Genomic DNA, 24,995 nt, shown 5'->3' with positions numbered 1-24,995 from the left:
ACAATCCAGAAAGCTCAGGGTTTTGTGACGGATGCTACCTTGGACTCAATTAGGTTTTCATCTAGAGCTTCTGCAGCGTCCGTAGTAGGCAGGAGGCAGCTGTGGCTTACGAACTGGCAGGTGGATGCCCATTCTATAAATAATCTGACTGTTGTACCATATGACAGCACAAATCTCTTTGGTAATTCAGCTCTGAAAGATGTTTTAGTCGAATCAAAGGATAAAAGAAAAATAATGCCCATCCGCTCCACACAAGCCTGACAAACTGGGTTTCAAAAAAACTTTTCAGCCCTTTCAGAATTTCTGGCTCCCCTTCAGGGGCCAAGACATAGAATTCAGACCACTACGGGGATTTTGGAATTGACAACATTTCCCCTCCAGGACTTCAGGCAGACATAGGAGCGGTAGAACCGGTGCCTCACTGTCAGGAGGGAAGGGGCATCTATTCTATCTTGTTCACTGTCCCCAAAAAGGATGAGTCAAAAAGAGCTGTCCTAGACCTGAAGTACTTAAACTGTTGGGTCAAGAGAGAAAATTTTTAGATGGAATATCTTTGAGCTGTGGCGGAGGCTCTTCACCACCTAGACTTCTTGTCATCAAAAGACCTGAAGGAGGTTTAATTACACATACCAATTCACCCTAGCAGCCGCCACCTTCTCAAGTTCAAGTACGCCGGAAGGCACTACCAGTATGCCACCCTTCCATTCGGGCTGTCATCGGCACCTCAGGTGTTCACAATGGTACTGGCACCCCGATGATCTACCTCTGCCTTCAGGGAATCCAGATATTTGCATACTTAGACGATTTGCTGGTCCAATCACACTCAGGAATGTTAGCAAGGGACGACCTTCAGCTGACACTGTGAACGTTGCAGGAACACGGATTCCTTATAGACTTCATAAAAAGTCAAATGGTTCCATCCCACAGGATTCAACATCTAGGAGGATTCAACATTAGCACCAGATAAGGCCGACTGTTTCTTCTCCAGGACAGGTTCGAGACTGTCATCAGGGAAATAACGGAGGTGCTAGCAGCTCCTACAGTTCCGCTACTGACACTGGCTAGGATTCTAGGCCTAATGATGGATACCTTGGAGGCAGTTCTGTGGGCACGATTCCACCTAAGAGAGCTGCAGTGGTTTCTTCTTCCATATCAGGTAGCCATTGCCAGGAAGCAGCAATTGCTCCTACCTTTCCCACTCCGGTTACGTCAGTCAATGCAGTGGTGGTTGATACCACAAAACCTGTTGAAGGGTAAGTAATTCTTGGATCCACCCAGGGTGATAGTCACAATGGACACCAGCACCAGGGGATGGGGTGCATACTGTCAAAGATACTCGGTACAAGGAAGGTGGACAAAACAAGAGAAGAACCACAGCACAAACTGGTTGGAGCTGAGGGCCATTTACCTAGCTTTGCAGGCTTTTCAAGAACATCGGCAAGGCAAAAACATGATAAAGATGGACAACATGACCACCAAGGCTCATGTGAATCCACAAGGCGGAACAACATTGAAATCCCTGCACGCAAAAACTGTCCTGCTGTTGAGTTGTGCGGAGAGTCATCTGATGTCCATATCAGCACATCACGTAAAAGGGAATCTTAGTCACCTGGCGAATTGGCTGAGTTGGGAGGACTTGATACCAGGTAAGTGGTCCCTGAACTGAAGGGTCTTCCTACATCTGACTCAGTAATTGGGGAGGCTAGTGTTGGACTTGTTTGCCCCCCCTCGGAACTCACAACTTCCAAGATTCTTCTCCCATTTTCCCTGCAGGGAGGCAGAAGACTTGGACACATTATTGGCACAGCGGCCAAAGGGGCTCCTTTACGCCTTCCCACCAACTCCTCCGCTAGCATGGGTTCTAAGAAGGATATGCCTCCTACAGGTGAGTGTAATTCTGGTGGCACCATTTTGACCCAGAAAGTCATGGTTTGCAAAGCTGTTACATTTATCAATAATAACAGCAGATCTATTGGTCCAGGAACCAGTGCAACATCCAAACCTGGGCTGGTTGCCGCTTGCCACATAGGGACTGAGAGGCAAGTATTGAGCAAGCAGGGTTATTCAAATAACATGTTAGATACTATATTGGCATCACGTATATATTGGCATCACGTAGGTCATCAACAAACCGAATCTACCAACGTATGTGGAGAGTGTTCTTGATATGGGTGGCATGAAATTCGGTTGCATAGGGTGAAGCATCGATACATCTGCTGCAGTTCCTTCAGGAAGGATTTGAGGAAGGCACTAAGGCCTAACACACAAGAGACAAGTGGCGTCATTAGTAGGCCTCATCTCAGGAATCTTGGAGAAGTCAATACATGTATTCTTCATCTGAAGAGGTTCCTCAGAGGGGCCACCCTGGTGTCTCCTGCAACGATACATCAATTTCCTGCTTGGAATTTGCTTACAGTCCTAAGGGCATTACAATCTATACCCTTTGAGCCCATAAAATCCATCCCAATAAAAATTTTGTCATTCAAATTGACATTTCTGATAGAAATTACATTGGCCAGAAGGATGTTGGAATTACAGGCCTTATCAATTCATAAGTCATATTCCAACAAAATTCCGTACACCTTATACGAGATCCCTTTATATGTACCAAGGTGGCTTCCTCTTTTCACCAGCTGCAAGATATTTTCCTACCTTCTTTTTGCCAACATCCAGTGCACCCAAGAAGAAGTGGCACATGTTCGATGTGCGCCATTGCATTAAAAGATATATAAAGAGATCCACGTCTTTCGGAACTATGGATGCACTGTTGGTTTCCTTCCTTCCTGGATCCATGGGAAGAGCAGTTACTACTTCGACCATTGCAAGATGGATCAAGGCCTGTATTGCGTTGGCCAATGAGACACAACATCTCCATCCTCTGATGAGTATTTGCACACATTCCACAAGATTGGCAACAACCTCGGCTGCTTTTTCCACAAATGCTCCGGTGCAAGAAATCTGCAGGGCAGCAACGTGGAAGCAATCTTCCACGTTTACCAAGCACTACAAAACAGACACTTAAGAAGAGTGCTACAACAGGTGCTTCCCCAGAAATAGACAAAGACAAAGATGCTCCCTCCCTGGTGGACTCACAAGCTGTGGTATGTCCCAAAGAGATGTCCTTGATCCCAGCAATTGAGAACAGAGCATTGGTTCACTTACCGTGAAGGCTTCTTCTGGTTGTTGGAGTCGTGGACATCTCAGCCCACCCGACTTGACATCCTTCTCTGTTTCTGGGAGACCATCATTTCGACAGTGAGTAATCTGTTCTTGTGACTAAAGGTAAAGGTTCCATCGAGTTGGTGTCAACTCCTGGCGACCACAGAGCCATGTGGTGTTTTTTTTTGGTAGAATACAGGAGGAGATTACCATTGCCATCTCCCAAGCAGTATGAGAAGATGCCTTTCAGCATCTTCCTATAGCGCTGCTGCCCAATATAGGCGTTTCCCATAGTCTGGGAAACATACCAGCGGGGATTCAAACCAGCAACCTCTTGCTTCCTAGGCAAGTTACTTCCCCACTGCACCATTAGGTGGCTGTTCTTGTGACTAGAGATGTCCAAAAGCCTCTATATAGACTAGGGTTGTGTGTTTTGTTTTGTTTTCTGTTTTGTTTTTGACCCGAATCTGAAACACTCCCATTTTGTTCTTTGTTTGAAATCAGCCAATCCAAAACACCCCAATTTTGTTGTTTTTTTTCAAAATTGCAAAATCCATATCCCAAATGTTTTGGGTTTTTAAAAATGGCCCCAGGCAAAATTAGTGGGTGGGGGTGGTAGTGCCCAATGGGTGGAAGCTACCACCCAAATTTCAGAGGAATTGGGCAAAGGGATGATTTTTGGTAATTTTTTTTGAAGTTTAAGACTTTTCCCATAGAGAATAATGAAGGTTTCAGCAAAAGTATAGCTTCATATCAGAGGGAAAGTGGTGGCCCAGAGCAGAGGGTGGTAGTGCCCAGTGGGGGCAAGGAAGCTGCCAGAATTATTTCAAAGGAATTGGGCAGAAGGCTGATTTTTAAAGATTTAATGAAGTTTACACATCTTTAAAGTTCTTCCCCATAGGGAATGATTGAGGTTTCGGCAGCCCCATAACTGCACTTGCAGGGCACCGGGGTGGCCCAGAGCAAGTGGTGATGTAGAGCACATAGGGTGCCAACCACTCCCATGGGTTGCTAACCCCTGGGGTACTGGGTTCTGTTGTTTCTGAGATGTTTTGAATGTAGATTCTCTGGTAGCATATGAGAGTGGATTCACTGGACCTATCCACCCCCAGCACAGTACTTCCAATTACTGTTGCTGGTGTTTATACACCACTCACTTCCGGCCACCCTAGTGCCCCCCAGGTGGAGTTATGGGTCTGATGAAACCTCCATTATTCCCTATGGGGGGAAACCTTAAAGATACGTAAACTTCAACAATTCCTAAGAAATCAGCCCTTTGCCCTATTCCTTTGGAATCTGGGTTGTGGCAGGCACCCCTTGGGGCACAGCCACCCAACCCACTGTTTTGCCCCTCAGGCCCCCTTTCTGCCCTGAATCTGTCCCAAAGACATGTAGACTTCATAAATTCTTTAAAAATCAGCCCTTTCCCCAATTTCTTTGGAATCTGGGTGGCAGCAGGCACTCGTTGGGGAACTACCACCTGATCCACTTTTCTGCCCCCAAAGCCCCCTTTCTGCCCCAAATCCACCCCAAATAACATCAACATTACGCATCAACAACAGCAGAGCTTTGCAAAGAACCAGGCTGATTTCCAAAGGTCATGCACATGCACATCCCACCCAGAAATGTATTTGATCTACACACAACGGTGTGAAACAACAACTGCCCCACTGGCCAATGTGGGTAAATGCACACTGACCCATTTTCCAATGAGGGTAAATTTTACCCTTAAATTACCTTAAAAGGAATAAGGAGGCAATTGCCAGCAGATCAGCCCATGCTTTCGCTGGCCAATCTGCAGGCTGGAAGGGCCGGAAATTCAAACAGATGTCAAAACTCAAAATGGAGAGTGAAGGAGAAAGACTTTTCATGATTGCAAAATGGAGTTCCAAAACAGCCGAAACAACAAAACATTTTGTATCTGAAACAGGAACATTTTGTTTCAGCTACAAAATTTTCTGTTTTGAGCATTGGGTGTTTTGTTTCATCTACAAAACAGCCGAAATGGCCTGTTTGGGGCACAAAACATGTTGTGTCCAAAACAAAACGCACACCCCTAATATACACTATGCATCAAGACACAATGTGTGGATTCTTTATATAACCCAAATGTTCAAGGAGATCGTTTGGATTTTTATTCCTTATTACAGTTTGTTTTGCTGGTTCTTGTGTTGAATTTTCTTGTTAACATGACAAATTGTGATGGCACTTTTGCGGGTTAGCCCCATACGGCTTCAGGAGGAATGTGCTTCTTCTTGTTAGCTAATCAAAACTGTCCTGCCTTGGAGCACTTGAGGGGGATAACCCAAAGAGATGTCCTTGACTCCAGCAACCAGAAGAAGCCTTTACAGTAAGTGAACCAATTCTCCGTTCTCTTTGAGAAGCTACTACTTTGTGACTATAATTAATGTATAGTTAAGAGCAGTGCACCTAAACTACCAACTCAAATGTGTAAAGGGGCACATTAAAAATAATGACTTAGGGGCTATTCTCATGATTAACAAAAATCGGGCTAGGAGAGGCTGGCCCAATTTTTGTTAATCGTAAGAACCACCAGGCTCGCAAATGAGCCTGGTGGTTCTTGAGCAGCTAACCCGCTCAAGTAGCCCGCCCCTTAGCCCGGGGGGTTTGCGGAGCGAGCACTCTGCAAACCCGGGCTATCTGCTCGTAAGTAGCCGTGGCATGGCTCCGCACCGTGGCTACTCGCGAGTAGACCCCTGACCGGGAGGCGAAAAGCCACCTCCTGGCTCCGGGGGTCTCTCCGGAGGCCTTCCTCTGGGGGTCTTCTCGCTCACGCAGGGCATACTGGGGCTTCCGGGGGCCGTGCAGCCCCCAGCCCCCGCCTGCTCTGTCATAAAGCCGGCAACCGTGTGGGCGGCCGATCCGGCCGCCCAGGGCTCATTGCTCAGTCGTCTGCGTGGAGAGCGGGCTTAGCCCACTCTCCCCGCAGTTTTGCAGAAAGCAGGTCTCATGGATTGTGAGACCCGCCTCTTAATGTATTACAGAGAGTAAAGCAGTGAGCAGACAAATTTATTTATTTATTTAGTACATTTATATACCGCCTCATACAAAAAAGTCCCTGGGCTGTTCACAGTATAAAACCATTAAAACATTAACATAATTAAAACAATTTAACATACAATAAAAAGTCTAAAACCAAAGCTTTAAAACTAGAAATGAATTAGCTAAGGCTCAGTTCTCATCAGAAAATTATATTTAGCCTTCATTTTTGCACAGAGATCAAGTTTCATGAATGTGTTTTCTTGTACTGAGATCTGAACTGTGTTACCTTTTTGAGAACAATTGAAAGCTAAAGCTATTCCAATGATATTTCATTTATTAATGAAGTAAATATCAAAGCTTATCAGGAGGGGCCACCTTTCTAAAGAAGGTGAGAATCCAGCCTAACCAATCTATGGACATAACACAAAAAGCCTAAATGGATGCAATTCTGTTCAATCATGCCCTCTCGCAAATGGAATGCCAGTCGAGTAGAATGACCTTCAAAAAAAATGCTGATGTTCTTCCTTGATTGAATGCAATGCTTTGACAAGCACAGTACCCACAAAGAGCGAATATGAGTTTGGAACCACTTATGAGCTTAGATTCCCCCAATGGAATTTCTTCTCACATTCTTTGGTCCTGACTCAACACTAGATAATGGAAATACTCTTAGCTCCTTGACAGAGGAAGGCAGGCTTCTAATCTGTTGTTATATTTCATCAGCTTTGTCAGCTAACAAATGTTTTAAATCTCTAGGGGCCCACTGGGAAAAATGGAATGAATGGTCAAGCTGGGAAACCTGGAATGTCTGTAAGTAAACAAACTGTTCTGTTCATCAGGAACAGATTTCTGATGTTGGGTAACACAAATGCAAATCCAAATTACTTGATGCAGGCAGTGACATACTCTTGACAAAAGTGAATGAAATGGAATTATCCCATCTGACCTGGATGGTAGAAGTTCTGTATAACTTTTTAATTATACTATTAGCATACTTTTATAGCATGCCTTCTATAAGCATACGTTTTGTAGGATCTATGTTGCATACCCAATTACTACAAAATGAATACAGACCAATTCCAGTCTAAAACAATGTTTCTTTTTATGTACTACTGACTCCTATACTTTTCTGCTTTGAATTTATCTATTCCTCAGAACTGTCCTCTCAGTAGCCTGATTCAGACATTATACTGTACGAGTATACAGATGTCTGTACACTCGTATACATGTTTGTGTGAATGACTATACCTGTGTCCATTTAAAAAGTGAAACTGGATACAGGCCCTTCAAATGCATTGTACAGATAGGAAGTGTACTTCTGTGCCTGCATTCAGCATAACATGTGAATGACTACGTGGGTACAGATCTGTACCTGTGTACACTTGTACAAATGTTGAACATAATGTGTGAATGGGCCTAGTGTATCCTTCATAAACTGGGAAGCCACAAGATATGAGAGTGAGGATGCAGCCAGACCTGCAGCAAGGCAGGCGGGGGTTGCAGGACCTCAGGTTGCAGGACCTCCAAATGAGCAGTTTGCTCTGATGGAGTCCGAGGTCCAACTGATATCTCTCCTGGCCCTGACTGTCACTCCCAGGCTACAGTCCCTTTCTGCACAGTGAAGATCCTTAAGGAGGCAGCCCTCAGGCCTGAAGCCAAGCACTCCATCATCTCTCTTATTTTTCCACTTGATGCACTCCTTGCATTGGTGAGTGGGCATTGAGGAATGAGAGGATCCTGGTATGATACACTCAGCCACTTGGAGGAGTCTGACTCAGACGCAACCATCTCTGGAGTCCTGGTTCAAGGAGCTGAGTTTACAGAAGTGCCTGGCTTGCTGGTTAATGCTTGAAATTGGGGCCTGGGGCCTGCACCTGTGCAGCTGGTAATGGTAACATAAATCTAACCAGCACATCCCACTCTTTGAGTTCTGGCGCCACTCACGGTTGGGGCCCTGACAGAATTTACATATAGAAGTCTACGCTTCAGATATTTTCCTGTGTTGACATTTCTGAATGCAGATATTACATATAACTTTATTGGAAAAAGTGGGGGTGTTTTGGAATATTTGCCTAAGTAGGCAAGTGCTTAATGGCAGATACCTATTGCACCAAATGTTTGGGTCCAATATGGAATGTCTCTTTTCATATGTTCCCACATCAGCCATGATCACCATCAGCCATGATAATCCTGCTTCATGTGATCATTTTTAGGAAAAGTCAGTTCCCTAGTGGTTGTTATAGGCCTTCTCTGCTGTGGCAAGAGAGTTATATTCTCCCCAAGGAGGTTTCCCAGGCTAGTCCTTACTAAATTTTAGAAGGCAAATTGTTTTATTCCAGCTGATCTTCAATGAAGTTCAATTTTCCTGTTATTTTGTAAAACAAAACATTTTTAGATCCTTGTTATTTCTTAATATCATTTGATACTTGTGAGATGGTTTTTAAATATTTTATTCATTATTTTAGAAAATGTTTAGTTTGTAAATTATGTTGAGTCCTATTGATTGCCAGTGCTTTGGTAACACTATGGAAACAATCTACATACACCAAGTTTATTAACCTAATCTAAGGAATTCTATTAAGTCTGATAGATACCTAGAACAAAAATACATAAGCACATTCCATAAATAAGGGTGAATTTACACACTTAAAGACCCGTTTGTGTGGGTTTTAAATTTTTTTTATTTCAGCTGGTTCTTTGATATTAATAATCAGGGCTGACAAGAAGGGCGGGGGAAGCCAGTACAAATTACTGGGGCCCAGCAGTTCAGAAGGGGGCCTAGGGCCCAACTATGTTGCATATGTTTTTGTCTTGCCTCCTGCCGCCACCTCGTGCTTGGTCCGCCGCTGCCGCAAGGCCAAACCACTGATCTTTAAAATAATTCTAGCCACCATGTGTGTGGCCGGGGTGAGTGTGTGTGAGTTGAGCACTGCCCCCGTGGCGGCGGGTGGAGTGAGAGCAGCTGTTGAGCCTGACCATCCAGCCCAGTGGCCCTTGCAAAAAGTAAGGCGCTCCAGAGCATGCAGTTTGAAAAGAGCATCGTGCTTGATTCAAACTGTGCAGGTGCACTGGAGTGTGCCTCACAGTTCTTAAGGGCCACTGGGCTGGATGGTCAGGCTCAACTGCTACTCCTGCCCCACCCACCACCACCACAGGGGGGTGCTCAGCTCACCCCACACCCCCAGCCACGCACATGGTGGCTAGAATTATTTTAAAGATAAAAGGCGATTTGGCCTCATGGCGGCAGTGATGGTGGTGGTGGGACCTGGCGGCGGCCTTGTGGCAGTGGCAGGCGGCCTTGCTGCATGGCCTGGAAACAATTTCTTACCGGGGCCTGAACCTGCTCTCAGCAGCCCTCTTAATAATAAGTATGATTCAGCATTATAACACCAAACAAAACTGCAAATACCCAAGTGTTTCTATCCAGAGGGGAAGTATATTTAAAAACAGAAACTAGAAATCTCCACCAGGTAACCAGCTTCTGTACTTAGTGGCTGACATTTAGACTAAATTACTCATGAGTACTTCCACTGAAATTAATTGGACAAATTAAATCATGACTAATTCCTCCCATTATTTTCAGTGAGACAACTCATGAGTAATTAAGTCTGGCTATCAACCAGTGATTCGTCATTAGTATTGCTTCACTTAGTGGTCAGATAATGTTGTTGTTCAGCAATGCTTGTAGTTCAGATTGAAAATTTATTTCAGGGTAAACCTGGGCCTCCAGGCCAGAAAGGTGCACCTGGCTATCCTGGACTAGAGGGCATTCCTGGGAATCCTGGAAAACCTGGGTTAACTGGTCAACAGGGTCTTCCTGTGAGTAGTGCTTGTATCATATTAATTTATAGGAGAAGGGTAATTCTTTTTAATGTCTTTAAATGTTTGCAGTATACAGTGTGTACACAAGAACCACATGGAACAAAATAATTCTATGGGTACTTTTACCTGGGGGCCAGCAGCACGAGTTTGAGAAGTAATTGTGTAATCTGCATGTACCATGTGGTTCCTGTTTACTGACTGAGCCTCTTAGCATAAGACCAGGCTATGCAGAAGCATCTTACATACCTCAATGAAAATATAAATCCAGCTTTAGGCACCTTCTTGCACCATCTTACTGCTTTTGTACAATTCTAGCTTAACCCATGCAGAACATCTGTGCACTAGTACTTTATTATTATTATTATTATTATTATTATTATTATTATTATTATTATTATTATTATTTTACACAGTCAGACAGGTGTTATTGACTGGTTTGTTTTATCCAGACATCGAGTCCTTCCCAAGGACCTGGGATGCCAGAATTTTATTGTCAATGTTGTTGCTGTTGTTATAGATATCGTCGCAGAATATAGGCTGTTCCCAGTAAAGCTGCTTTTTGTAATTGGCTGGTGGTGATTTCTGTGGCCCCTATGGTCTTGAGGTGCTCTTCAAGGTCTTTTGGAACTGCATCTAGGGCGCCAATTACCACTGGGATTATTTTGGTCTTATTCTGCCACAGCCTTTCAATTTCAATTTGTAGATCTTTGTATTTGGTGATTTTTTCTATTTCTTTTTCTTCTATTCTGCTATCCCCTGGTATTGCTATGTCGATTATTTTGACTTGTTTTTCTTTCTTCTCGACTACAGTTACATCTGGTGTATTTTGTGGCAGATGCTTGTCTGTTTGTAGTCAGAAGTCCCATAATATTTTTACATCTTCATTTTCTTCAACTTTTTCAATTTTATGGTCCCACCAATTTTTGGCTACAGGTAGCTTGTATTTTTTGCAGATGTTCCAGTGTATCATCCCTGCGACCTTGTCATGCCTTTGTTTGTAGTCAGTCTGTGCGATCTTTTTACAACAGCTGATTAGGTGGTCCACTGTTTCATCTGCTTCTTTACAAAGGCGGCACTTGCTGTTTGTGGTTGATTTTTCGACTTTGGCTCTTATTGCATTTGTTCTTAGTGCCTGTTCTTGTGCAGCCAGTATTAAACCCTCTGTTTCTTTCTTCAAGTTGCCATTCTTAAGCCATTGCCAGGTCTTGGTGATGTCTGATTTTCCACTTATATTGTGCAAATATTGACCATGCAGGGGCTTATTTCTCCATTTGTCTGCTCGGTTCTTGACTTGTTCTTTCTTGTAGGCCTGCTTTGTTTCATTGGTGTGGAATAGTTTCGCATTATTGACCATTTGAAGTGCATCTTCTTCACTGTCCTTGATATATTCTTCATGGCCTCTTTTCTCCTCCTCTACTGTTTGATGGACTTGCAGCATTCCTCTTCATTATATTATTATTATTGTTGTTGTTGTTGTTGTTGTTGTTGTTATTATTATTATTTTACACAGTTAGACAGGTGTTATTGACTGGTTTGTTTTATCCAGACATCTAGTCCTTCCCAAGGACCTGGGATGCCAGAACCTTGGGAAGGACTCATTATTATTATTATCATTATCATTATTATTTATTACATTTATATCCCACTCTTTCTCTGAGGAGCTCATAGCGGTGTACATTATCCTCACAACAACCCTGTGAAGTAGGTTAGGCTGAGAGATAAATGACTGGCCCAGAGTCACCCAGTGAGTTTCATGGTTGAATGGGGATTTGAACTGGAGTCTTCCTGGTCCTAGTCCAACACTCTAACCACTACGCTATGCTAACTCTCTCACGCCCCTCACCTCAGAAATCTCTCTACCCTCACCTGAGCTGCACTCATGCTCCTCCTTCTCCTCCATCCTGTTGCTTCCATCCTCCTTACCTTTCTTGGTTGCTCGTCCATTCCATTGCTCCACCCCCACCCCTCTTGTTCTCTTATCTACAATCAAGCACATCTTCTGACTAGTAACAGTTGTATTCCAACTGACTTTAACTATCACAGGCTCCTCCTCCCTATCTGCATATGCACTCCCCACTGCCCAATCACCATGGTGCTTCTGCTCTGTTACCTCTGATTGGTAAAGCACTGTGTGGGTGGGGCTTGACATGTACATCCTTAGCCTTTTCTATCTATCTATCTAGATAGATAGATAGATAGATAGATAGATAGATAGATAGATATAACTAAATGTCTGTTTGTCTGTCTGTTCCCTATACATTTCCACAACGTTTGAGCTATCAGGACCAAACTTGGCACAGTGACTGTCTAGGACCCTACAAGTAGCATAGGGTACCCAGGAACCCTGACAACCACCTCACACAGACAGACGGATCTGGAAGTGATCCATTGTCATAATGAGAAATGGGTTACTGCGCCTGTGCAGGAACCTTCCGGATGGATTAATTAGCTCCTCTCTAGCGCCCCTGTGTTCCACAGTTTTTCCATTGGAGGTGACCTGGCTGAGAGGAAAAAGACTACTTTTAAACGTTGCTCTTAGTATAGAACCAAGCTATCCTCGACTGATGAACATGATCTATGTTTGCTGTGCCTGGGTGAACAACATATCCCAGGTTCTTGTAGGATTTGTAGATCCTTTTCAACGCATACCTTAAAGAATTGCTTGTTGTGCCTCAGGGCGGCATTGTATGGAGATGCGCTACGTCCGCTGATTCAGAGACTGGAGTCAACACTGATCTCGGGATTGACACCCAGTTCAACATCAACAATTTCGGTGTCTCAGACCCAGGGTCTGTGCATACACAGTCTCAAACTCTGAGGGATAATCTTGAGGAAATTGTCTTCAAAAAATCCAAGTCTACCAATACTGGGCATAAGAAGCGTAAGCGACGTTGTGCTCCAAAACAGCACAAGTTGAAGAAGCCTTGCCCATCGAGATTGAGGACGCCTTCTCCATCGATGGTCCAGTATCGACCACCTTTACCATCAATGGATTCTCACTGCAAGGGGAGACTCTTGAATGTCCACTGAGTTGTTCGTCCCACCATTGAAACTGATGCATACATTGACTTTGATGCTTCTGTCGGTCTCGACAGCGAATTTTCCATCAGCACCAATATCGATATCGACATTTCTGATGCCACTGGCATCGAAATCAATTGCAATGCCCAACTCCTCGGTATTGTTGGTCAATACTGGATTTGGCACCCTTCATCATGCTATACCAAGCATGCTATACCAAGTTTGCTCTGCAAACATACAAACCGTTGGCTCTCTCTCCGGCTAGAATGCCAGTGAAATCTCCATTATTGCTGTTTAATACCAATGATGATGGCCTCCTGGATCAGGGGACTGCAAAATCTTTGTTAAACACATTGGATTCCACCACAAGTACCCCTTCTGGTTTCACTTTTCAGGGTTTCCTAAGCGGAGGTTTGGATGTGGAGTCTGATGGAGAGGAGGATTTGCCTCCTAGGAACCCTTTGATGTCCCCTTTCAAGACAGCTACAACCAGATCTTCATCTTTCCATCCGGTGCAAATGACGACTGTAGTCCTATCTACTACTAATACCTTGATGTGGAAACCAACGTCTACATTTGTCCCTCCCCAACAAAATGTACCTCAAAAGGACCCTATTCATGCATGTGATTTTCGTTATAATTTGTATCCAGCCACACAGTTAGATTGGGCAGAGTTCCAGTTGTGGAAGACGCAGCGTATGCTTCAAGGTCGTATCAGCTCCAGTGGGGCTGTTCAACAGCGGATGCTTCCAGTTCAGCCTCCCGTGCCATTACCTCCTAGGCCCACTGGGGCTCCAGTGGTGGTGAGCCAGTGTGTTGAAATGACACCGGTGCCATTGGAAGTACCTCTGGCACCTGTAGCATTGCCACCTCCTCAACGTCCGGTTGCACCTCTCGGAGGAACTTCAGATCCATTTCCACCCTCATGCCCAGCGGAGATACCAATTCTGAAGGAACCCCCAGAATCACCTGATGACTCGGTCAACTCTTCAGAGTCCTTGGATACTGACACGGATGTGAAGGATGGTGCGCCACAAAATCCTTCGGATCCTCCTTCGGACGTGTCACCGAAACCATCCACCTCCCCAAACGAAGAACTGAAGTCATATTAACTTAACCAGCCTGAAAGAAGCAGATTTAGCTAATGTGTCTCTGCGGGTCCACCTGGCCGCTATATCAGTGAAACATAAAGAGTGGCAAGGTCATTCACATCCGCTGTGCAAGAAATTTTTGCGGGGCGTTAATAATCTTTACCCTCCCAATACGACACCCGACTGAACAATGGAGCCTATCTCTAGTGTTGGCCTCCCTGATGGAAGGCCGTTTTGAGCCACTTCATGAAGGGAGCTTACGTTACTTGACGCTCAAGACTGCCTTTCTAATCGCTAGCACAACTGCCCATCGTGCAAGTGAGCTAGCTGCTTTAAGAGTGGGTGCGCCATTTACACAATTTTATCTTAACAAAGTGGTTTTGCATACTGATCCTGCATTCTTACCAAAGGTAGTAATTGACTTCCACTTGAATCAGAACATCGTGCTTCCATCCTTTTTTCAGGAGCCTGAAACACGATTGGAGAAAGTATTGCACTCTCTGGATGTAAGGAAGTGCCTTCTATATTATCTAAAGGGAACAGAAACTATAAGATGAACTGAGATGTTTTTCGTGTTGTTCAAAGGGGAAAGTAAGGGCCTGTCTGTGTCAAGACAAAGGCTGTCACACTGATTAGTGGAGCTCATTTTCTTAACATATAAGTTACAGAATCAAAAACAACCCAAACTAATGAAAGCACACTCCACGAGGGTGTATGCTGCTTCCGCAGCGCACTTATCTGGTCTTCGTTTCAAGGACATATGTGCGGCTGCTACATGGTCTACACACTTACCTTTCATAAAGCACTATGCCATAGACTTACGTATGGCGGTGGAAGCCAACTCTGGAAGAGAAGTACTCAAAAGAGTTCTAGAGTAGTGGGTGTATGAAACATTATGAAATGCTAAATTAATTATTAAACAGGGTTTTTTTTCTATAAATAATACGTTCTAAATTTTGAATTAATATTGACCAGACATTTAGTTCATTAATGTGGTATTAAGATATCTGTAGTCTGAACAGATTAAAATATGCCTTTGTTTTAGTGTTCAAAACAAATAGTGGATAATGTAACTGCAAATAACTTGCTATTTTCTTGTCCAAGGGTAATAGAGGAAGCTCGGGAATAACTGGACTGGCAGGATATCCTGGAACTCAGGGACCAAAAGGGTTACCAGGTATGCCAGGGAACATTGGATCACCAGGACTAAAGGTACTTTGAATGACAGCCTTTCAAGCTGGTTGGCTCTATGTTTGCAGTCCTTCAGCACATTCATACAGATGTAATATAGAGGCAGAATTGAAATTCATACTAAAGCTTCTATCTGTATCTTGGAAGGGATGACTTCATGTTACTTTCATCTCTAAAAGCGAATGAAAAAGCATATATGAAGATTGCCTTGAAACAAAGTGGATTGTTGTTATTCCCATTGTTGACTAAACTCTTTAAAGTCCTTAGGAAACTTTCCACGATGCACAGTGGTATTTTGAAAGAGGCAGTTATAGGATTTACTGATTTTTTTGTTGGGATACAAACGCAGTTCTTCGGTTCCCCAACCTATCTGTGTGTGGAAGTCCTTTATTGGACTCCCAGACCTTACATTTCATATCCCAGTGGTTTGGCCAGGAAGCGGAAGGAAGGCTCCCCTTACAGAATGTAAGATTACTACACCATTTTCTTACATGATGGGCTGGGTATTGGAATTTGCTATTCCACCAGGAGGCTTTTCAGACAGCAGGGTTTGTTTGTTTATTTATTTAATGAATTGCTATACCACCCAAAACTTTCACAATCAAAACACAATCAAAACAAAATTTAAATGTTAAAAAAATTTTAAACTTAAAACAAGTTAAAAGTATTAAAACTGTCAATCTAATTAAAAGCTTGGGTGAACAAATGTGTCTTAATTGACTTTTTAAAAAGTTGTCAGAGATGGGGAAGCTCTTATTTCAACAGGGAGTGCATTCCAAAGGCTCGGGGCAGCAACGGAGAAGGCCCTTCCCTGAGTAGCCACTAGAAAAGCTGGTGACAGCTGTAGGTGAACCTCTCCAGATGATCTTAATGGAGGTGGGAATCATAGCGAAGAAGACAAATGAATAAATACCCAAGGCCTAAGCTGTTTAGGGCTTTATAGGTTATAAGCAGCAGCTTGTATTTTGCCCAGAAACTTATTGGCAGCCAGTGTAGCTCTTTCAATATAGGGGTAATATGGTCTTTCTGAGATGACCCAGAGACCAAGCTGGCTGCTGCATATTGTACCAACTGCAGTTTGCAGACTATGTACAAAGGCAGCCCCACATAGAGCGCATTGCAGTAGTTAAGCCTGGAGGTTACCAGCATATGTACCACTGTTTTGAGGCCATTTATCTCAAGAAATGGACACAGCTGGTGTATCAGCCGAAGCTGATGGAAGGCACCTCTGGCCACCACCTCAACCTGGGGAACCAGAGAGAGGTTGGGATCCAGAAGCACCCCCAGACTGTGTAGCTGTTCCTTTTGGTGAAGTGTGACCCCATCCAGAATAGACAGATCAAACTCTGAGCCTTTCTTGAAGGGCAGTATAAAAATTGAATAAACAAACAAACAAACTCATCTCCCGAGTTCCAACCTCTCACAATAAGTACCTCTGTGTTACCCGGATTCAGCCTCAGTTTGTTATCCCTCATCCAGCCCATTACTGTCTGCAGGCAGGCATTTAGAGTGGTTATGCCTTCTCCCGACAGTGTTGAAATGAAGAAATAGATTTGGGTATCATCAGCGTACACCCTGCACCAAATCCCCTGATGACAATCTCCCAGCGGTTTCATGTAGATGTTGAATAACATTGGAGAGAATATGGAGCCCTAAGGGACACCATTAAAAAGTTCAGACTGTGAAGAACAACGGCCTCCAAGAGACACCATCTGGAACCTGCCCAAGAGGTAGAAGCAGAGCCACCACAAAGCAGTGCCTCCCACACCCAATCCCCTCAGATGTTCCAGAAGGATACTATGACTGATAGTATCAAAAGCTGCTGAGAGATCCAAAAGGACCAACAGAGTCACACTCCCTCTGTCGATTGCCAATTAGAGATCATCCATGGGGCTGAACAAGGGAGTCTCCACCCCATAGCCCACTCGAAAGGCAGTCTGAAATGGGTCTAGATAATCAGTTTCCTCCAAGACTGCCTGAAGTCTTTACCACAAGTTTGGGGCAAAATGGATACTCCCATGCAAAAGAGGATTGTTTTACCCCAAACATAAATTGGGCTAGGTTCCACTATGGAGGGGGAAACCCAAATTGTGTATGAAGGGCTCTCTGAAATATTGAATGGACATCGGGATAAAACTGGCCAATATGTGAATGCATACCCACCCTCCCAAGGTAAAGTCGCTGTCTGAAAAAGCTTCAGGTTTGGATACAGAGTGGTATAGTGAGGTTGCAATGGGCCCAGGGACAAAAAGTGGAAAATGGGCCTCTGTCCCCACCCCACAACCCCACCCCACCTTCTTCACCAAGTCAGTAGAGGAAGAGCAAAGAGCAAGCTGTTGCTCAGCTGGAAGGTCGCCTCTTCCTCACAAGCCCAAGGACATTTGTCCCTCCACTCTTGTTCAATTGTAGCTATGCCCCGGATTTGGAAAGAGTTCTGTTTTTTGTAAACCAGCTACATAACTCTTGCTTTTGTTAAGGTAGTTACAGGAGAGAAAGTCTCAACTTTCACTTAGAAATATCCTGATGATTGTGCTTGAGTTTCTTTTAAATTGCAAACAGAAAATTCTGTTCTGAATAAATTCATATACAAATAATACTGCAAAAAATTAAATTATTATGTGTTGTCAAAACAGCTATCAATATCAAGGTGATAGATTTCATTCCGATTCAAGTATAGTTTTTAGCCTACTTTCCAGCAGGCTTATGAGATCACACAGCATTCTGTATGTGTGTCTGTGTGTCCCCCACTGTCAACTTTGAAACACCTGGACTAATATGAAGCAAATCGGGTACAGTTGTAGGGACACATAGTGACACCTCAATGGTGTCATTTGTGATAATGTCATCCACCCTGATCCAAGATGGTGGACATGTAAACATTTGAGGCACAAGTGGGCTAACTTGTGAACTGCCTGATTTGAACCAAATTTGCTACAGCTATAGGGACACATAAGGGATGCCCTAATGGCGTGGTGTGTGATGATGTCATAGGAACACAGGAAGCTGCCATATACTGAGTCAGATCATTGGTTTATCTAGCTCAGTATTGTCTTCACAGATTGGCAGCGGCTTCTCCAGCAAGGTTGCAAACAGGAATCTTTCTCAGCCCTATCCTGGAGATGCCAGGGAGGGAACTTGGAACCTTCTGCAATTCCCAGAGCAGCTCCATCCCCTAAGGGGAATATCTTACAGTGCTCACACATCAAGTCTCCCATCCAGGGCAGACCCTGCTTAGCTAAGGGTACAAGTCATGCTTGCTACCACAAGACTAGCGCTCCAACCCACTCCAATTCAAAATGGTAGCCGTGTGAACATCTGATGTGCAAGCAGGCTAATTTGTGGACTCCCTAACTCATTTGAACCAGATTGGGTACTGTTGCAGTGGTGACACACAGGGACACCTCAGTGGTATAGTTTGTGATGATGTCATCCACACTCATTCAAGATGACGGATGCGTGAACATTTGAGTCACAAGTGGGCTAACTTGTGGACTGTCTGACTGATTTGAACCAAATTAGGTACAGTTGTAGTGAGTGACACACAGGGACACCTCAGTGGTATAGTTTGTGATGATGTCATCCACCCTGATTCAAGATTGCGGAACCATAAACTTAGCACTTGAGCTAATTTGTGAACTGCTTAACTGATTTAAATCAAATTTGCTACAGCTATAGGGACACACAGGGACACCTCAACAGCGAATATTGTGATGATGTCATCCACCCCGATTCAAGATGGCTGACATGTAAACTTATGAGGCACAAGTGCAATAACTTGTGGACAGACTAATCGATTTGAACCAAATTTGTGACAGCAGAATGGACACATAGGGATGCCTGAATGTTGTAGTTTGTGATGATGTCACCCACCCCAATCCAAGATAGTGAATGCTTAAACCTTTGAGATGCTTGCAAGTTCACTAATCTGAGGACTGTCTAACCAAATTGAAACTAAGTTGGAACAGCTGTAGTGAGTGACACACAGGGACATCTCAATGGTGCAGTTTGTAATGATGACATCCACCCCGATCCAAGATGGTGGACACATGAACATTTGGGGCGCAAGTGATCTAACTTGTGGACCTTGATTTACACAATATTTAGTCCAAATGTTGAGATAGTGAAAGGAAAGTAGGCTGATTAGTTATTTCTAGAGCAACTTGTAATACATTTAAAGTATCCCTAATACTGAACCTTGGAATTAATACAAACTTGGAATGAGGAATCAACTTTAAATACCTCATCAAGAAATTCGGGGTGTGTGTGTGTTATCATCATCATCATTATTTCTGTCTCTGTAAATGAACCTTAATTAATGTTCACTTTTCCCTTTGTTTCAGGGTGAACAAGGCCTTGTGGGTCATCCAGGAAAGCCAGGTAAAAGAGGTCTTCCTGGGACGCAAGGTGATCAAGGCCCACCAGGAGATAAGGGCCTGAAGGGGCATGCTGTATGTATTTTCTGTTGTACATAAAATAGTTTTTAGGATAATTCAGTTGTAATTCCAAAATACTTATGTCCCTATCTGCTAATATTACAGGGAGAATTCGGAAATCAAGGCTTGATGGGATTTCAGGGTTTCCCAGGTCCCAAGGTATGTGATTACCTTCGGCACAATCCAGCCAAATTTGAACAGTTTTAAGTCCCATTGGTTTAAGTCAATTGATAGACTTACAAGTGCCTAGCACTCCCACTGAAACAAGTGGGACTTATAAGCACTTGAACTTGTGCCCTTTTAAAACTGAATTATAGACATATGAATGATCTTAAGCATCCTTTTTAAGTGCCCTGTGATTAAATAATAATACACTCTGTATAGTTAAAAGATTTTGACCATATTATCACCACCAACATTTTGAAGTGCGCCAGAGAGCCAAAACACAATAGTGCATATTTTATATTGCATTTCTCCTAGTAAGCTTTTACTTCAACTTTCTATAACTAATTCCAAATAATTGGTTTAAGGCAGGGTTTTTTAAATTAAAAATTGGTTGTTTTTAAATAGTCTAAACATGTGTTGCTCTTTGTATACAGTAATTGTTTTATTTATTCATAGGGCCCTGAAGGTGACCTTGGTTTAATTGGAATTCTGGGACCTAAAGGCCCAATAGGCCAAATAGTAAGTGTCTCTAAATTATCTAAATTTATTTTAAAACCTCTCTAAATTTATCAGCCTGTACTGTTTACTTGTTATGCCTATTTTTCCCATTCACATATTGGCCTTCAGCAGAACTGTGTGAAAGGCCAATCCAATTTCCTGTAAATATGCATATACAATTGAATTCAAGGCTAGATGATAGAGAGAACCAGGGATGCCCTTAAGGTGAGCCAGCCTGACTCAGGCAGCAAATTTTGCATGGCCATAACAGGCAGCAAATGGATAATTATTTAGTTTAGTGATTACATGTTCATGACCATTTGGATTTTCTACAAGATTTAATCAGATAATCAATGTGCTGCTTAATCAACTAAACTGTAATCACAGATTAAAATGAGTCTCCTGTGATTTTATAGTGAGGATGACAAGCAAAAGTTTCAGGATGTAGCTTTTTTTCAGGAGACTCACAAACAGTTTCACTGAAGTGTTACAATTTGCAAATGTGTTTGAAAATTTATCAGTGGATCAAGTGATTGAAAACCAGGCAGTTTAACAGTTACAAATAATGTTGAATCAACTGAAACATATTCTGGTTACAGCATAAAATTAAATGGAAGTGACCTGCAGAACGTTTCTTCTCAGCAAAACTCAGGGCAAAACTTCACACTATAAAAAGATGCTGATGCTGAAAATGACAGGAGCTTTCCCAGACAGTAGGTTTTACCATGAGTTTTCTGCGAGCCTTTACTGTGAGTTCAAAGTTGCCAAAAAGAAAATAAAAATCCCAAGGCAAAAAGTGAATTTTTTAAAACTCTGACTACAAATCAGGCTACACCCTAATGAGCAGTGAAAAAAACTGAATTGTGCATGAAGTGCTCCCTGATAGCTTACTGTGTAAAAGGTAAAGTGTGTTGTCGGGTCGGTGTCAACTCCTGGTACCACAGAACCCTGTGGTTGTCTTTGTTAGAATACAGGAGGGGTTTACCATTGCCATATCTGGGACTTTGGGGTAAATCTGGCCAATATGTGAATGCACACCTCTGTTCCAGAGGTGATGCGAACTAAAAGCTGGGTGTGAAAAACTTCAAGCTCTGTGCTGAGTTTCCTTCGCCTCGTCTGTAATGTATAGGACATCTTTACCCCATGTTCTGAAGTCATTATTTTTGTGCATTTCTGTGCCCCCACTCCACAACATTGCCTTTTGCTAGAGTGGTGGAAAAGCACACTGTTTGATGTCAGGACATAATTTGCTTCCCTGCACATTACAGAGTGAGAGAATTTGCCATGGAGTTGACGCTTTTGGTAATAGTCATGTGTTTCTTATAACATGCCCTCTGAAAGCATTCTTTCATCCTGCAATAAGAGGAAGTTAATAATTTACAGTATGTGCCTTTTGAGATTACTCTTGTGAAGTATCTCCAGCTGCATTTGGAAGCTGCCAGTTTGTGGTGGTCCTTCTCTCTGATCACAAATGTTTAGGCAAAAATTATTTGAGCAAAAGAGTTTTACTTCTTCACTAGAATAGCCTAGTAAATAATTAGTGCTTTTACCTATTGTCATGCTGGAAACAACATACCTTTTTCAGAAATACTCAGGGGTGGTCTTGTATACTTACTTGAGTTACTTGTGGCTGTAATGTATTGGATAAGATTCCTGGCTGTCTAAACATGAAGTGTATACTCTAAATGCCTCCGTCACTTCTGGCCTTTATATAAACAGCAGTTTCCTTTACTTTCAATAGTCCAATTAACAAATACAGAGCTCTGTGCTGTGCAAATGCAAATGAAAGCAAAAATGACATTAATTAAAATTATCTTGTCTATTCAATCATAACTGACATTATTCTTTAAAAACATCTCATACAGCTTCACCATAATGCCTTTTGCCAAGCACATAATTGCATATCCCTTAAATAATGAAATATTGTCATAACACAATATTTCCTCAGGGTTGGTTACATGCATTTACTGGTTTTCAAATTCCTTTGTTTTTTGTTTGTAGGGAAGCATTGGCCCTATTGGTAATGAAGGCATCATAGGCCCAGCAGGCAAACCTGTAAGTGCAGTTTATCACTTCTCCCTTTTCCTTATTGTCTTTATCACATAAAGGTCTTCCCAACAAGAAGAAAAGGCCTCTTTCCTATCACAGTATATCAGCAAGGCCAAGATGGTGGTTTTGTGACCAAGGTCATGAGATTACTGATTATTTTTCCTCCAAAAGAGTCCTGTGACATATTAAAGACTAATAAATTTATTAGAGCATAAGCAGGGCTCAGGAAATCTACTAGTCTAGTCTTCTTGGTGGTGACAAGTGAAAAATGAGACGTATGTTTTGGGTGGTATACAAATGTGTGAAAGAAAGAAAGAAAGAAAGAAAGATGGCTGCCTGATGAGTGAAATATTTTGTCTGGTTGGTGAACTGGGCTAACATTTCTTGACCTCTGAGCATAAGCTTTCAGGAACCAGAGCTTCCTTGACCAAATTGATACACACACACATATACATATTCTCTCTCTCTCTCTCTCTCTCTCTCTCTCTCTCTCTCTCTCTCTCTCTGAATAGAGAAAAAAAGATTAGTTTTTAATGCAGATTTCCCCCTTTTCTCTGTACTTTACTCTGTGTGTGTATGTGTGTGCGTGCGCATGTGTGCATGTACACACACACACACATTCTTCATTGCCTTGAAGATCACATCCAGTGGAAAGATGGGATATTCAAGTTTAATACCCACATGGGCAACCACCAGCTATCCAGTAGTGGGCTCTGTCCCATGAAAATTTATGCCACAACAAATGCATTGGTCTTTAAGGTACCATAAGAGTCTTTGTTGCTTTTGGTGCAACAGACACACACAACTACCTCTCTGACATTTATGGCAGGTGTTTTTTGTTTGTTTTTGAAGATAGGAAAAAGTAAAGCTATAAGACTTATTGGCGTGGTAACTTCTTTGTCTAATGAAAACAGTGTGGTTCATTGGAATTTGCTTGTTTTCTGTTGCAAATTCATAATTGAGAATTAGAAGTACAGAATTAAAACAGCTCTTTTTCTCCACCAGGGACCTAAGGGTGAAAAGGGATCCAGGGGTGAAATCGTAAGTGAAAACAAAATCAAGTTATTTATTACAGTCTATGACCAGCAAATAAAATAAATTAGAAAATCACAACATGCAACGTATCAGCAAAATATACCTAACAAAGTTCTTAGTTTTTTCAAGCAAAATAGGTAAGGCTACTTAGAGCACTGAGAGAAGTTCTGGGAATGTTCTAGGGATATGTTGCATAGTAGAACTCCATGCTACTGTAGTTCCAATGTGCTCAATTGAGGAAGGACTTCATGCTACTATAGTTCCAATTTGCTTAGAGATTAATGCCCTATTCATATCTTATTATTGACATGTATGCCTGCAAAGTTATTCATAACATACATTAATCACGTGTACTGCTGTACATGTGCTGTACATGTGATCTGTACAGATTCAATCCTTGGCAGCATCTCCAGGTAGGGCTGGGAAAAACTCCTCAGTAGACCCTACTGAGCTAAACAGACCAATGGTCTGACTCAATATAAGGTAGCTTCCTTTTTTCCTAAGAGAGGAAGAATGGTAATAAATGGTTGGAATAGCAGAGCAGCACATTATTTCCATGTAGAAAGCCAAAGGCTTTGCATCCCTGCTGAGACCCTGGAGGGAGAAAAAATACTGGGATCCTGTCCCTACCCATCCCTGCAGCACTACACCACTACTTAAGACTGTAATCCTAAAGCTACTTACTAGAGAGTGAGTCCCACTGAATTCAGTGGTACATACTTCTGAATAAATATGTATTGGATTGCACTATAAAATTTATTTTTCACACTGAGCTTTGAACTAACACAGATTAAACATCTCAGGCTTTCCCTTTGTTGAAACAAAGGGAAACAGTCCTAAATCTGTTGATTCTTGCTTGAGAACAAAGCAAATATCAGTAACTTTTTAAAACCATGCTTGATATTGTGGACTCTTTTCCACCTCCAGGCCTTTCCCATGGAAGGGCTCACAGTAGTCAGGTTCTAACAACTTTCAAGCACATGGCAAACTTTTAAAGCAATAAAAGTTTCCATTATTGTCATTGATTGCATTTTCGACATCAAACATGGCATTTAGGCTCTTTTCTTTGGACATTTAATGAGCCCATTCTCACAAATGAGTGAGAGTGCTATCAGGTGGGTGTCAGGGAAGGCTGCTTAAACTTATCTTTCCTGCGGACAACCACTCTTCCATTGCTGGGTGTGCAGATCGCACACCCAGACGATTCTCCGCTGTCCCAGGCAGTGCGGAGGGTTGGGGGCCAGGATGCATCATCCTTGCCCCTGGAAATCCCATAATGCATCACACGAGTGCGCAGTACATTCTGAGGATCCCCTCGCCCAGCGACAGCCAGGAGCCCTGCAGTCTCTCAGCCCTGGCTGTAAGCTGCCGGTGCTGGAAGATCATCAGGGAAACGGGGCTAAGGGAGCACTTGCTCCCTTAGCCTCGATCAAGAGGCGGGCTCCAGAGGTGTGTTCACCACTGAGGCACTGCTGGGAGCCCCAGGGCCACTGGCGGTTCTTACGGCTTGGTCTTGGCTTCTCATAAG

The 24,995-nt window shown here is 42.9% G+C and overlaps 1 protein-coding gene across 10 annotated transcripts in view; it reads left to right on the top strand.

Moving 5' to 3' along the window:
- The window catches only part of COL24A1 (collagen type XXIV alpha 1 chain), a 369,353-nt gene that overhangs the window by 315,857 nt on the left and 28,501 nt on the right, over positions 1–24,995 (top strand). For 8 of the 10 annotated variants that reach the window (XM_053245268.1, XM_053245269.1, XM_053245264.1 and 5 more), the window contains 8 exons: positions 6,919–6,972; positions 9,874–9,981; positions 15,201–15,308; positions 19,628–19,735; positions 19,826–19,879; positions 20,342–20,404; positions 22,385–22,438; positions 23,438–23,473. In XM_053245268.1, the coding sequence (XP_053101243.1) occupies positions 6,919–6,972; positions 9,874–9,981; positions 15,201–15,308; positions 19,628–19,735; positions 19,826–19,879; positions 20,342–20,404; positions 22,385–22,438; positions 23,438–23,473 (585 nt within the window). Of the gene's footprint in view, positions 1–6,918; positions 6,973–9,873; positions 9,982–15,200; positions 15,309–19,627; positions 19,736–19,825; positions 19,880–20,341; positions 20,405–22,384; positions 22,439–23,437; positions 23,474–24,995 lie in introns of those variants that run through there. The other 2 variants (XR_008306099.1, XR_008306100.1) reach the window with 2 other exon arrangements.

This window comes from Hemicordylus capensis, chromosome 4 (assembly GCF_027244095.1).
Source record: "Hemicordylus capensis ecotype Gifberg chromosome 4, rHemCap1.1.pri, whole genome shotgun sequence".
Classification (NCBI taxonomy): domain Eukaryota; kingdom Metazoa; phylum Chordata; class Lepidosauria; order Squamata; family Cordylidae; genus Hemicordylus; species Hemicordylus capensis.
This window is presented reverse-complemented; position numbering and strand designations above follow the sequence as displayed.